This window comes from Gavia stellata, chromosome 22 (assembly GCF_030936135.1).
Source record: "Gavia stellata isolate bGavSte3 chromosome 22, bGavSte3.hap2, whole genome shotgun sequence".
Taxonomy (NCBI): Eukaryota; Metazoa; Chordata; class Aves; order Gaviiformes; family Gaviidae; genus Gavia; species Gavia stellata.
In genome coordinates this window covers 87,758-100,431 of record NC_082615.1, presented here as the reverse complement: position 1 = coordinate 100,431, position 12,674 = coordinate 87,758, and the positions used below count along the sequence as shown (strand labels likewise).

General features: G+C 45.4%; 1 protein-coding gene across 1 annotated transcript in view; it reads right to left on the bottom strand.

Moving 5' to 3' along the window:
* The window catches only part of LOC104256265 (NACHT, LRR and PYD domains-containing protein 12-like), a 34,906-nt gene extending 22,453 nt beyond the window's left edge, over positions 1-12,453 (bottom strand). The window contains 5 exon segments of the mRNA XM_059828229.1: positions 8,143-8,353; positions 8,356-8,651; positions 8,653-9,692; positions 9,724-9,839; positions 12,171-12,453. Coding sequence (XP_059684212.1) covers positions 8,143-8,353; positions 8,356-8,651; positions 8,653-9,692; positions 9,724-9,839; positions 12,171-12,453 — 1,946 coding nt within the window.
* Positions 12,454-12,674: the final 221 nt, after the last annotated feature.

Genomic DNA, 12,674 nt, shown 5'->3' with positions numbered 1-12,674 from the left:
CTGACAATGGAAGTTACTGTTTGAAGTACGTTCAAGGTTCTATAGAGCTTCAGCATGATAAATGTCAGGCTATGAACCGTATTCTGAAACTTCAGTGGACAAAACAATGTCTGCTCAGCCCTGCACTGAGGCAATGACCAAATGTTTGCATCAGGATGAGCAGAAGGATAATATATGAATTTGTTGAGGTTGAGTTTTGTTAAAGATGTTGTGAAGTTAAGTAGAAGTTATGTAGATAGTTTGTGTAAATCATGGGAAGGGCTGAGGATTTTCTGGAGTTTGGGTTTTATTGATAAACATCTCTTCAATTTTTGAGGAAAAAAAAAGGATTTTGCCTGCCAGAGCATTTTAAAGATCAGTTTTCAGTTCTCAGTTCAAACCTCCAAGGCTATGCTCTCCTGTGAGGTGTTGAAGATTAGCAAAGACAGCTGGAGGGCTGGCACCTGCAAAAATCTGTTCCCTAGTCTATTCCAGTGCGTGCTTAACAGGGGGTAATATCCACAATGGCCTTGAGATTCATCTGTTTGAAGTGACCCTTCAGAACACAAATTATTTTTTAATGAGGCTGAGGTCTCTGAAATGCACAGAACAGAACTGTATTCATGGCAGCTTAAGTCTCTGCAGTGCTCCCCTAATGCAGATTCTGCCCTTTTCTGGCTTTGCACTTCAGGGACTCAGAACAAAGAAGGTCATTTTTCTATTTAGGTTGGGTGTCCCAAACTCTGCAAACACAGTCTATGCTGAAATAGATATTTCCGTACTGCTACCATTTGGAAAAAAAACTTTAAAAGTGTGGGGAGAAAAAAGTTGGTTTTTTCCTACTTTTTCAGTTTTTAAGCTCCTTTTCCAGTAGGGAATGGATAGGTTCATGAAAAAAAAGAGAAAGAAGGATTTCTGCCACTTGCCCAAACTGAAAACTGATGCATTTCAACTTTGAAAACAGCAGCAAATCCTGCCACATGCAAAGAAGAGGCCAGTCCTGTGAGCTGTACTCAGAGGCCCCTGCAGAGGGCCTCCCAGCCCTACAGCATGACCATGCGGTATTGCTGGGGCAGACTTTGGGCTTTGCACAGTGCTGCAAGGAACAGGCAATGCTCTCTGCAAAAACGGAAAACCAAACCAAAATGCCAACTTCAGAACAACATGCGTGTGGGGACAATAAGGAAAAGACCTGGAAGGAATCCCAAAAAAAGAACTGGCCGATGGGTCTGTGAACCATAAACTGGATTTCAAGGTCAGTGTCACATAGAGAGGGCAGGTAATGGTAGGGGAGCTCCCCTTCCCCATGGTTGTGGGGCATCCTGTAACATCATTATGGCAGCAGGCTGGTGCTATTTTTATTTCCTTGTCCTTAGGCTGATGACCTTATAGAACATTTTAGAAAGCTCTGGTTGACTGACAGAGTGGAGAAGTCAGGAAATGTGCTGGGACTTTTCTGCCTTACCATTTGGGCCGGCAGCAGCTCAATAAAGACACAGAATTGACAGTGGCATTCAAGGAAAAAAGGGAAAAGGTCTAGAAAAGTCTAACCAGCAACCAACTCCCCTCATTCCCTGTCAGTAAATTTTCTGTGTAACTAAGTTAAATTTATTTTCTAGTGTTTCATTTTGTATGAAAGTAGCAGTGTGTCAGCAGACATATCTATGCCACTGCTTCTGTTAAATGAGATTTACAGTGCTCCTCGGGAGGTGCGGAAGCTTTGGGGGTACAAATCCCCTTTCTGAAGCTGCTAAAAGGCAAATTGCTGATCTGAACTGAAGCCAAGTTGCAACTTGGCTTGCAATCCAGGATGCTTACAGCTTACACAAGGCTGCAGGAAGGCACTTTGAAAGAAACAGGGTGATTGTGGCAGAGGTGGATGCACAATGGCAGGCAGACTTAGTGGATATGCAACAGTTTTCCAAACACAATGATGGTGTTAAGTACATCTTAACAGTGCTAGATGTATTATCCAGGCATGTGTGGACCATTGGTCTAAAAGGCAAAACTAGTTCTGAAATTGTTGGGGCTTTTAAAGTAATTTTTAGCAGACTGACCATGGAAAACAATTTTTAAACCAGCCTTTTAAAGAAGCTGTTAAAGCAGTGTAAGGTTCATCATTTTGTTAATAATAGTGAAGTAAAAGCCTCTGTCACTGAGCATTTTAACAGGATGCTCAAAAACAAGATATGGAGATATTTTACAGCACACAACAATTTTCACCACATTGATGTGTTGTCAGCATTTATAAAGAGCTATAATGAGAGTTTCCACAGAACTGTCAGAGCCAGGCCTGAAGATGTGAACACTTTGAACACCGCAAGTGTTTGGAAGACTGCATCTGGGAATGTGTTTAAAATTAAGGAATCTGCTTCTGATACCTTGCTCCCTGACACCCTGTCCCTTAAACAACATCATTGTTGGTGTAGACAGACTGCTGACACCTTGCCACTGACACCCTGCCCCTTGACCAAGATCAGCAGCGTATGCAGGATGCTGCCCACATTGTCCGTGTAAGGTAAGATTCTCTCAAATCACACTGCCATTGTTGGAGCCAAGGAGCGGCACAATGCTTACCCGCATTCAAAAGGCGTTTGCATGCTTAGCTGTTGCTGCCAGATGACCTGGACACTAAGTGTCCCTGGCAGTCCAATGGAGCCATGGCATCGTTTATGATCGTGTGTTTGCTATTGGTGATCAGATGAATCACCGTATAGGCGTGTCATTGCACACCATTCTTAGTGCCTCAATAAAGCTTTTTTTTTATAATACATTCTCAGACTCCCTTGCTGTTCAGTCCAGAGAGTTTGTGGCAATTTCTTCCCAACCTGGCTTCCAGTAGAAGATTTCTAATCAAATCCTAAATGGAGTCATTAAATGCAGACACCTTCTAGCACAGGATGAAATTTGTTCAGACCCTCTGTGTCAACACACTCATTTAATAACTTTTTGTGGTGCTTTTGCTGTTACTGGAAATGTAATTTAACAAGGGAGAAAGGGGAGGAATGTTTTGAGTTTATTCTTAGTTATTCAGGTCTCCCACATGGGAGCTAAGTGGAATGAACAGTGGCAAGCACTGTTCAGCAGTAGACAAAACGTTGGTGTGTTATCAGTCACATTTTAGCCACACATCCAAAGTATAGCACCCCGGCTCCTATGAAAAAAACTAACTCCGTCCCAGGCAGACTCAGTACGCTCCCTTCCCTTGTCAACAAGGGAAGCTTGAGATATAAAGCTTGAGAAACAGAGGGGTCAAGGATGCCCTGATGAGAATTCTAAGAACAGATGAATCATCTATCTGCTTACGAGAGTTATACAAAGGAATAAAGCTCACAGAGGGCTTACACTAAAAGTATTATTCTAGACTACCATATACACGCCACTGTAGCCTACCCAGAGGAAACTTATTTTATAGCTCTGTCCTTTTTACAGAAGGTTGCATGGGAAAGTTAATAGCAATTCCTACTGGAACATTCTTGCCTCTAAATTGGAGATACAGATTTGATGGATGGAGTATTAGATGGATAAGGAACTGGCTGGATGGCCACACCCAAAGAGTTGCAGTTAATGGCTCAATGTCCAAAGGTCCGTACTGGGACAAATACTATTTAGTATCTTCATAAATGACATAGATAGTGGGATGGAGCACACCCACAAGTTTGCAGACAACACCAAGCTGAGTGGTACAGCTGATATGCTATAGGGCAGGGATGCCACCCACAGGGTCCTTGACAGGTTTGAGGAGTGAACCTCTTGAAGTACTACAACTCGGGTTGGGGCAATCCCCAATATCAGTCCAGAATGGGGGATGAATGGATTGAGAGCAGCCCTGCAGAGAAGAACTTAGGTATACTGGTGGAAGAAAAATTGGATATGAGCTGGTACTGTGCACTTGCAGCCCAGAAAGCCAATCATATCATTGGCTGCATAAAAAGAAGCATGGCCAGCAGGTTGAGGGAGCTGATTCTGCCGTTCTGTCCTGATCTCATGAGACACCACCTGTAGCACTGAATCCAGTTCTGGGATCCCTGGTACAAGAAAGACCTGCTAGAGTGGATCCAGAGGAGGGCCATGAAAATGATCCGAGGATTGGAACACCTCTCTTATGAAGAAAGGCTGACAGAGCTGGGGTTGTTCAGCCTGGAGAAGGCTCTGTGGAGACATTACTGCAGCCTTTCATTACTTAGAGGGGCTTATAAGAAAGATGGAGAAATACTTTTTACCAGGGCCTGTAGTGTCAGGACAACGGGCAACAGTTTTAAACTGAAAGAGGGTAGATTTAGAATGGACATAAGGAAGAAATTTTTTATGATGAGGGTGGTGACACACTGGAACAGATTGTGCGGAGAACTTGTGGATGTCCCATCATTGGAAGTGTTCAAGAGCAGGCTGGATGTGGTGTGCTCCCTTCCCCCCCTGCTTAAGCAATAACCACGAGTGGGGGGTCCTGATGGCTGCATCCAGCTTAAGTTGGACCTTGGGGAGACAGTAGCCAAGGGCAGTCTGGAGCAGTGACCAGACATCTTGCTGGTATGCAAATATGACTATAAGTCAATCATCTTACTCTATAAAGACAGCCCAGGGCCCATTGAGCTCTCCTGAAATGCAGGATGCATGCCAGCACCTCCCCTTGAGTAGGGATGCCTCTCAAGGTTACTCCTTGAGGTTAAGAGATTCCTTGCTGCAACAGATTCTCGGAACATGTCCAGAGAAGGGCGACAAAGCTGGTGAGAGGTCTGGAGCAGAAGTCTTATGAGGAGCGGCTGAGGGAACTGGGGTTGTTTAGTCTGCAGAAGAGGAGGCTGAGGGGAGACCTTATCACTCTCTACAATTACTTGAAAGGGGGTTGTGGTGAGGTGGGTGTTGGTCTCTTCTCCCAAGTGACTAGCCGACAGGACAAGAGGAAATGGCCTCAAGTTGTGCCAGGGGAGGTTCAGACTGGATATTAGGAAAAATTTCTTTACTGAGAAAGTGGTGAAACACTGGAATAAGCTGCCCAGGGAAGTGGCAGAGTCACCATTACTGGAGGTGTTCAAGGAACGTGTGGATGAGGCATTGTGGGACCTGGTTTAGTGGGCATGGTGGTGTTGGTTGATGGTTGGACTTGATGATCTTGCATGTCTTTTCCAACCGTAGTGATTCTGTGATAGCGTGCTAGACTTTGAAACCTTAGCTAAGTGATATAAAGGATTGATTGCACATACATAATCTTTTAGATATAAACCATTGACCAAGCCTGGGACTAGGATTGGATCCAGCCACACCTAGACTCCTCTCTGAGAAGGAATTTAGAAAGCAAGGGGGTCCTTTCTGAACCTCAGGACTCAACGGGAGGGTCTCCCTGATGGTTTTGTCTGACCCTGTCCTCTGTGCGGTAAATAATCCAAGTATACCTTGCCATCGAATCTTGTTAAACCACTGTCACAGTTACCACTGAACTTCATTAACTCCCTGGTTTATATCAATAAAGTATATTGCTTGTCTCTTACGAGTCAAGTGTGCTCTCTCTTACTCTATCCACGACAGATGGGGCTTTGAGCAACCTGATGTAGTGAAAAATGTCCCTGTTCATGGCAGGGGCAGTTGGACTAGATGATCTTTAAAAGGTCCCTTCCAACCCAAACTATTCTTTGATTCTACCTGGTGGGCAGCCAGGCTCTGCATCAGTGTAATTTGGAGCAGGACAATAAACTTGCTGTTTCCACTCTACTTGTGCCAGACTTGTGCTTCCAGGAGCTTCCTTGCATGTTTTCCTTAGTTGTGGTGAGGGAACACCTGGAGCTCTTTTCCTAACATTGACAAGGAAACAGCCAGAGGGTACCACCACCATCCCTTCCCTAACTCCTTGCCAGTCACACTACTGACAGTGGAAATACAGATACAGAAAAGAGACCCATGCACCATCCCAAGTCACAGGTACAGGGTTGCTTTGCCAGATAAAACACAGGCTGAGACATCGCAGCAGGTGTCCAGATGCCACTGGTGGGTCCTACAGCACAGATCAACTCTGGCATGGTCACATTACCCATCAGAGCTTTTAGCAGGAAGACAGCACCCCAAGGGAGAAGTGGAGAGCATGTAATCATGGGCTGCAGAAGGCCATATCTTGGCATCTTGCATCCAAAGGGCAGGGGGTGAATTAGATACATCTATACAGTGTCTTCTTGAGCCTGAGGATCTCTGCCACACAGTCTGGCTTTGCATGGCCTCTCACTTAAGCTTAGCTCTCACAAGTGGGAGGAAGGAATTTATGACAGGCAGAGGCAAGATAGGAGATAGGGACTTTCTTTAAAAAGGCTGGGCACAAAAACAGAAAGACAAGCTATAGGCTCAGCACCCCTTCCCCTGAGCCATGAGGTCTTGTGCAGTGCTGCCTCTCATATAGTGCAGTGCACAGCATGTCCCTGTTCAGAATAAGGATGTATGAGAAGCCCAAAAGAAAAACAAGACTCGCCAATCTGGTTAAGACTGACTTAAAGACCTCAGTGGCAGGAGACAATGCTGTAGCTCTGACCAAGCAGCCTTTATGTCAAACAGCCTCAGGGTAAAAAGCCTTGGAAAGCTTATGAGGTCATCTTTTACACAGAGCTTTCTTTCTGAACTCTGTTACTTATATGAGCACTTCAGTTGCACAAGAGTTTACTTCTGAAGAAAAACTCCCCTCTGATGTACTGTCTTCCAGTGGAGCAGTCCCAGTGCCAGGCCCCAAGTCACAGCAGCTTCTCCGGTTTAAGAGATGCTTTTCACTGAAAGAAACCTTGAAAAGCAGCAAAAACCATCCACTGAATACATTTAGGTTCTTACACAAAACCATCAATTTAATGTCTAGTAGCTGGAACCTGGATGAAAGGAACAGAGCCGGAGCCTACGTACTAGAAGAACTGAGAGCACCCTTGGAGGACAGCTAGCAGGAAGAAAAGGTGTATCTGCAAAAGACTGTTTGCTGCTGGGCTCCACTGATTATAGATCTGCACTGCAAACTCAGTGCAAGAACTGATCATCAAATTGCAGAGTGAATGACACAACCACACCTTTGTGGTGGAAGGGCTGAGAACATCCTTGGGCACTACCACAAACCTGCTGCAAAAGGCAACATTTCAGCCGGAAGCAGGGGGTGGTGGAGAGACAGTGGGTCTCTGAAAGACCATGAATCATAGAATCACAGCATGGCTGAGGTTGGAAGGGACCTCTGGAGGTCCTCTGCTCCAACCCCCCTCCTTGGTCCACCTCAAGCAGGTTGTCTAGGATGACGTCCACAACCTCCCTGGGCAACCTGTGCCAGTGCTCAGTCACCCTCACAGTGAAAAAGGGTTTCCTAATGTTCAGTGGGAACCTCATGTGTTTCAGCTTGTGCCCATTGCCTCTGGTCCTGTCACTGAGCACCACTGAAAAGAACCTACATTTATCCTCTTTGCACACTCCCTTCAGGTATTTCTGTACATTGATGAGATCCCCCTAAGCCGCCTCTTCGCCAGGCTGCACAGTCCCAGCTCTCTCAGCCTCTTCTTGCATGCAAGAGATTGAAAAGTCAAAGCTGAAAAACTTCCCAGCATTTGTCTTCAGTATCCCATTGACACTGCATACACTGGGTTGTGCGAGTCTAGGAAAGTGGGAGACTTTCTCTGTAACTGGCCTTAATATTAACTGTCCTTTAAAAAACCAAAACACTTTTTATGACTTGAAATAGCATACTGATGAAATAGCACACATCCAATAACTGTACTGAGGGGCAGAAAAACATCACTCCAGGCTGATACTTGTCTTCATGTTTGGACTTGATGATCTTACAGGTCTTTTCCAACCTTCGTGATTCTGTGATTCATCTAGGAGCAAAGGCTTTGAAGAGAAAAAGGACATCTGAATTCACTACTCTCTTTGTCCTTTATGCAACTGATCACACAGCAGGTCCTGCCTCCATACATGGTTGCCACAATAGGCTTAGTCAATCAGTAAAAAATAAGTAACATGGATAGGGGATGGGGGCAGGGGAATTTTGTTAGTATGAGAGCAGGAAGATTCCCTTCACCACAGCATTAGCTTCACAGAAGTTTTTATAATGGAAAGACTTCCAACCATTTTTAGTTTTTAAAACAGGGGAGAACACCAGTTTACGTAATCAAGAAACTCCACCCCTGTGGTTGGAGCAATACTTATTGATGTTACCTATCTGGAGGTCCTGGAACAAACTTGTTTTCATGGTCTTCCAGTGCAACTGAGCACCCTTCAAGATGAAAGGAGTCCAGTCCAGTCCACTGTTTGACACAAAATGAAAGAACCATTTGATCATATTGGCTCAGGATGCAGTCTTTCAGAATTATCCCAGTGAAATGTTCCAATGCATTGCTCACAAATGTTTCTTCTTGAATCTCAAACAGTGAAATACATTCAAGTTGTGAATCACTCCACCAGAACATGAAGTCATTCCTTGGCCTATCTGAATCCACTTCAATAAGTCTTCCTTAACTCTAGGTGACATTTTACACCCAGTTCTTTCTATCAGGTACTCACTTGTTTCCTCATTTAACAAGCCAAACAGGAATCGTACCACTAATGTCCAATTTGTATCATACTGACTATATTTTTCTAACACTTTCTTTATATCCTTCCCCATCGTCCCCGATTCTCCTGTTTCCTCGTTGTTCTCCAGTGCGTAGAACAATGCTGCAAAAAACTTGAATGCTCAGGTGAAGGAAGCTGTAGACACTCACGCACTTTATACGGTTTCTTAGAACACTCTAATTCAGAAAAAGGGAGAGGAGGACTGGGTGATTTAAGCCATATGCCTCAATCTCCTATTCATGAAACAGGATCTTCTGCTTCCAGATTCCATCAGCGGCCATGCAGTAAAGTCAGCTAAGGAACTTCTTCATATCCTGCTTCAAATCATCATTCTTACACTTGACTAAGCTGGAAAGGTACAGCATGTACAGCTCTGTAGTTGTTCTAGAAGTCTGGACAAGATCTTTCCCTTCATTAAGTTCTTGTTTGAGGACAGTGCAGATTGTCCAACACATGATGGGTACAAGGCACGTGGCAAAGACAGTGTCATTTCTTTTGACAAAGGTAATGGCTTTTATTGCTTTCTCTTCATCCCCAAAGAACTTGTGGAAATATTCCTCCTTCTCAGCATCTGAAAAGCCCGTTATTTCTGCATAACGCTCCTCCTTTAAACACTGCCCCAGCCTTTGAAGAGCTGTTGGCCTTGTAGAGATGAGCAAAGAGTACTGAGAGAGGAGAATATTCTGAAATAAAGTGCTCAGAATGATTTCCACTGGCTTCCTTTTGCCACAGTCAAAACACAGTTTATTTTTTGGCTGATCCAAGGAAAACCTCAGTTCATCAAAGCCATCAATGATGAACAGGAGTTTTTCGGGACTGGCTAGGATTGCTTCACATGGTGCCTTTCCACAAGGATGGCAAGCTGAGATCAGATCCACCAGACTCAGCATATCTGCCTGCTGAGAAAGGTTGATTTTTCTACAGTTTATGTAGAAAGCATAGTCAAATTGTGCATAAATGGCTCCTCTTGCCCAGTCTAGCATGTTCTGTCGTGCCGTCACTGTCTTTCCAATCCCTGTGCCACCCACCAACACAATGATCTGTGGCATTTGACCTCTTTCATCAGGCTGAAAGTGTTTCTACAGTAATTGCAGGGTGAGCATTTTCCCTTCCGACTTCTGCATGTCTTTCCCTTAGACCCAGGACTTCATGTTCTCATCCACTTCTCCCTAGAGGGTTCATAACCATGACCAGCTTCGTATATCTACTGCTTAGAGTCACATTCTCACCCAGACAAGCGTTCACCTCTTTAAATGTACAGAACTCTCTTGCTGTATGCTCTCTGTATTTCTGCCTGTAATTTAAACCAGTAAGAAACATAAGTACAAGTCCCTTATAAGTGCAGATCTCCCATTAGGTCCTTGTCATTAAAACTATTCCAACAACACACTACCATTACACTGCACTTGTTTTACACAACTTCCAAAGACCTTAGCAATGGCTCATGCTGAACACCCCTCTGAACAGGCATCTCCACACTTAACTTAAGGAAGGTGGGGGGTGACCAGCTCCTCTTTACACGTTTCCATTAGGTACAGTCAGGTTGGGAGGATGGGACCCACTGGGGAAGAAGGCCTTCATGGGAAAGATGGCTGAGGATTTAGTTGGAATAGAGTTGCTAAGCATACTCTTCTTTGTATAAAGCATTGTGGCATCTCTACTAAAGAAGGGGCCTTCCAGTTTCATTTTTCAAATGGCAGATGAAAGATTAACAGTGCTCTGGCTAATCTCCACTGCAATAAGTAGGTGATAATGCAAGTTGCTTAGCTATCGCCCATCATATCACCTCTCTTCTCTCAAACTCTGCAAGGGAAGGATAATCTGATGCATCCTTTTCGTTCCCTAAGTGGACAGATGATTGTGCACTGTCATCTCCTGGCTGAGACAGCAGCACACAGCCTAATGGTTTCTGCTGAAGTGGCACTTACCTTCAGCTGACATTCCAGGACCCAGAGCTGAAACAGGACTTGAACATGTGTATTAGCATTGTCATGCAGCAGCATCCTACGGACAATGCTTAGGGGCAGCAGATTCCTCCAGGGCTCAGTTCATGCCTAAGCTTGCCTAAAATCCCAGAGGACACTGCAAAGTCAGTGATTTGCTAGTGACGCTGGCACATCAGCACTGTGAATGCTCCCCACACCCTGAAATTCCAGGCAGATCCCAGAGATCTTCTTTCAACATGCCAATATTTCTCCCCAAGAAACATCAGGCCTGACACCTCTGCTCCATGTTGCCTTTCCTGGAGGTCTCAGCTGAGACCGGCTCTAAGAGCTTTCTTAGTTCCATGAGCAACTCTCCACTCTTGCTGTCTCAGCATGAAGCCCTCCACACTGGGCTCATTCAACAGGGCTTTGTAAAAGGTACCTATGCAGGCACCACTGGACACACAGCAGGTACCCAAACTGCTCTGTGACTGAAGGTCTGGGAAGGGGTCTGGCCTCCAAGCCTCACACAGCATGCAAGACTGCCAGACACAGTAGAATCAAAAGGAAGGCCAGTAAAAGGGACACTCTGCAGTCATTATGAAGAGGGGAAGGAAAAAACCATTTCACTAAAATTCTTCCTCTGCCATTGCTTAAGTCCTCCCTCCATGTCTTGGCTGGTACTAGCCCCTAGACCTTCATCCTCCCTACCTGAGTTCTTTAGTTAAAACCAAGAGCACCAAATTCTGGTGTTTCAAAGAAAAACAAAAGCCTGGATAACACGCTGTATTGTCTTCCTACCTCACTCAGGACGCAAAGGCCAGGGAACTTCTATTTCTCCTCTTCCACAAGACTGGGCTACTGAGACAAACAGAGTTCAAGCACTGCATATTCTCATAAGCTATTCACCTGAGACACCCCGTGAAGAGCTCCCACAGGCATCAGAGCCCTGGGCTTTAGGCCATAAAGGCTATAAAGACCCAAAAGCAAGAAGTCTGTTTCCTGTCTGTCCTGAAACAGTATCAGGATCCACACTTATGCTGAGCACAATAGTCTGGGAACCCCTACAGCCTCTCTTTCCTCTCTGCTCATGCTCCTGGGGCCAAAGGCATCATCCCCGGGCTCCTGCAGACTCCTGCAGCACAGGGCCCCAGGCAGGTACAACCAGAGCCTCCTCAGACACAACCAAAGTAAAAGCGCGTGGGTACATGCCCTAACACGTACTGTCCATCCCATATCCCAGTACCCTCTGACAGACAGGGGTGAAGGCAGCAGACACCCACTGCACTGCCCACACATCAGGAGGGAAACCTCTCCTACTGAGGAACCTCAGCTGCCAGACGGGGCCACACTTCAACACTTCTTTCCTGAAGCAGGACAAGAGCCTGGGCTGTGGGCCACAACCCACCCCATCCGATCAAGAGGGTCTCCTGCTGTTAAGGACAAACACTGTGGGTCAGGCATGGGAGACCCCAAGGGGAAAAAGAAGGATCAGAACAGTAGCCCCTGAAATGGGCATGTAGAGCAGCAGCAGGAAGGAGTCCCTGCAGTTCCTCTCCTATGAAGGAATGCACTGGATTTCTCTCCTCCCACTTCCCCAGGACTTGAAAATTGTTCTCTCTCACCACTGCTAAAAAGTCACTTGCGCTTTGTCCAGAGACCAGTCAAAGAGAAAGTAAAAGTATTGATAGCCTCCCGTTTCCTTATCTTGCTGTTTCTTCTGCTTCAGTTTAGCTGCAGTGTCTCTTTGACCAATCCTTTCCAGCACACAGATGGCTACCTCCACAGCAATGTCTGGTCCATAGCACTCACACATGCAGTCAGCAAACCTGACTGCATCATTGGTTTCTTCAAGTAAACCTCTGGACAGATTGTGCATGCCTTCATAATCAATATGTGATAATTTTAGCTTGAACTTCTTGAACATGTCCAACACAAGATCCTCCACTGCTTCCAAAAGGATGTCCCAGAAATTCATCTCTCCTGCCATCACTCTATGTTAAAAATACCCTGAAAAAAAGCAGACATTTCAAGCTAAACTATCTCCCTGAGACCACAGTAGTTCTCTCAGCCTTTTCATGCAACTCCTGCCTCAGACATAGGGCTGACATATGAAGTCAGGTTGTTGCTGCAGCCCCGTATGCACCACACAGAAAGATAGGCAGCAACCCCAGGGCACCTGAGGAATGCCTGGGCTCCCTGCCATGCTAG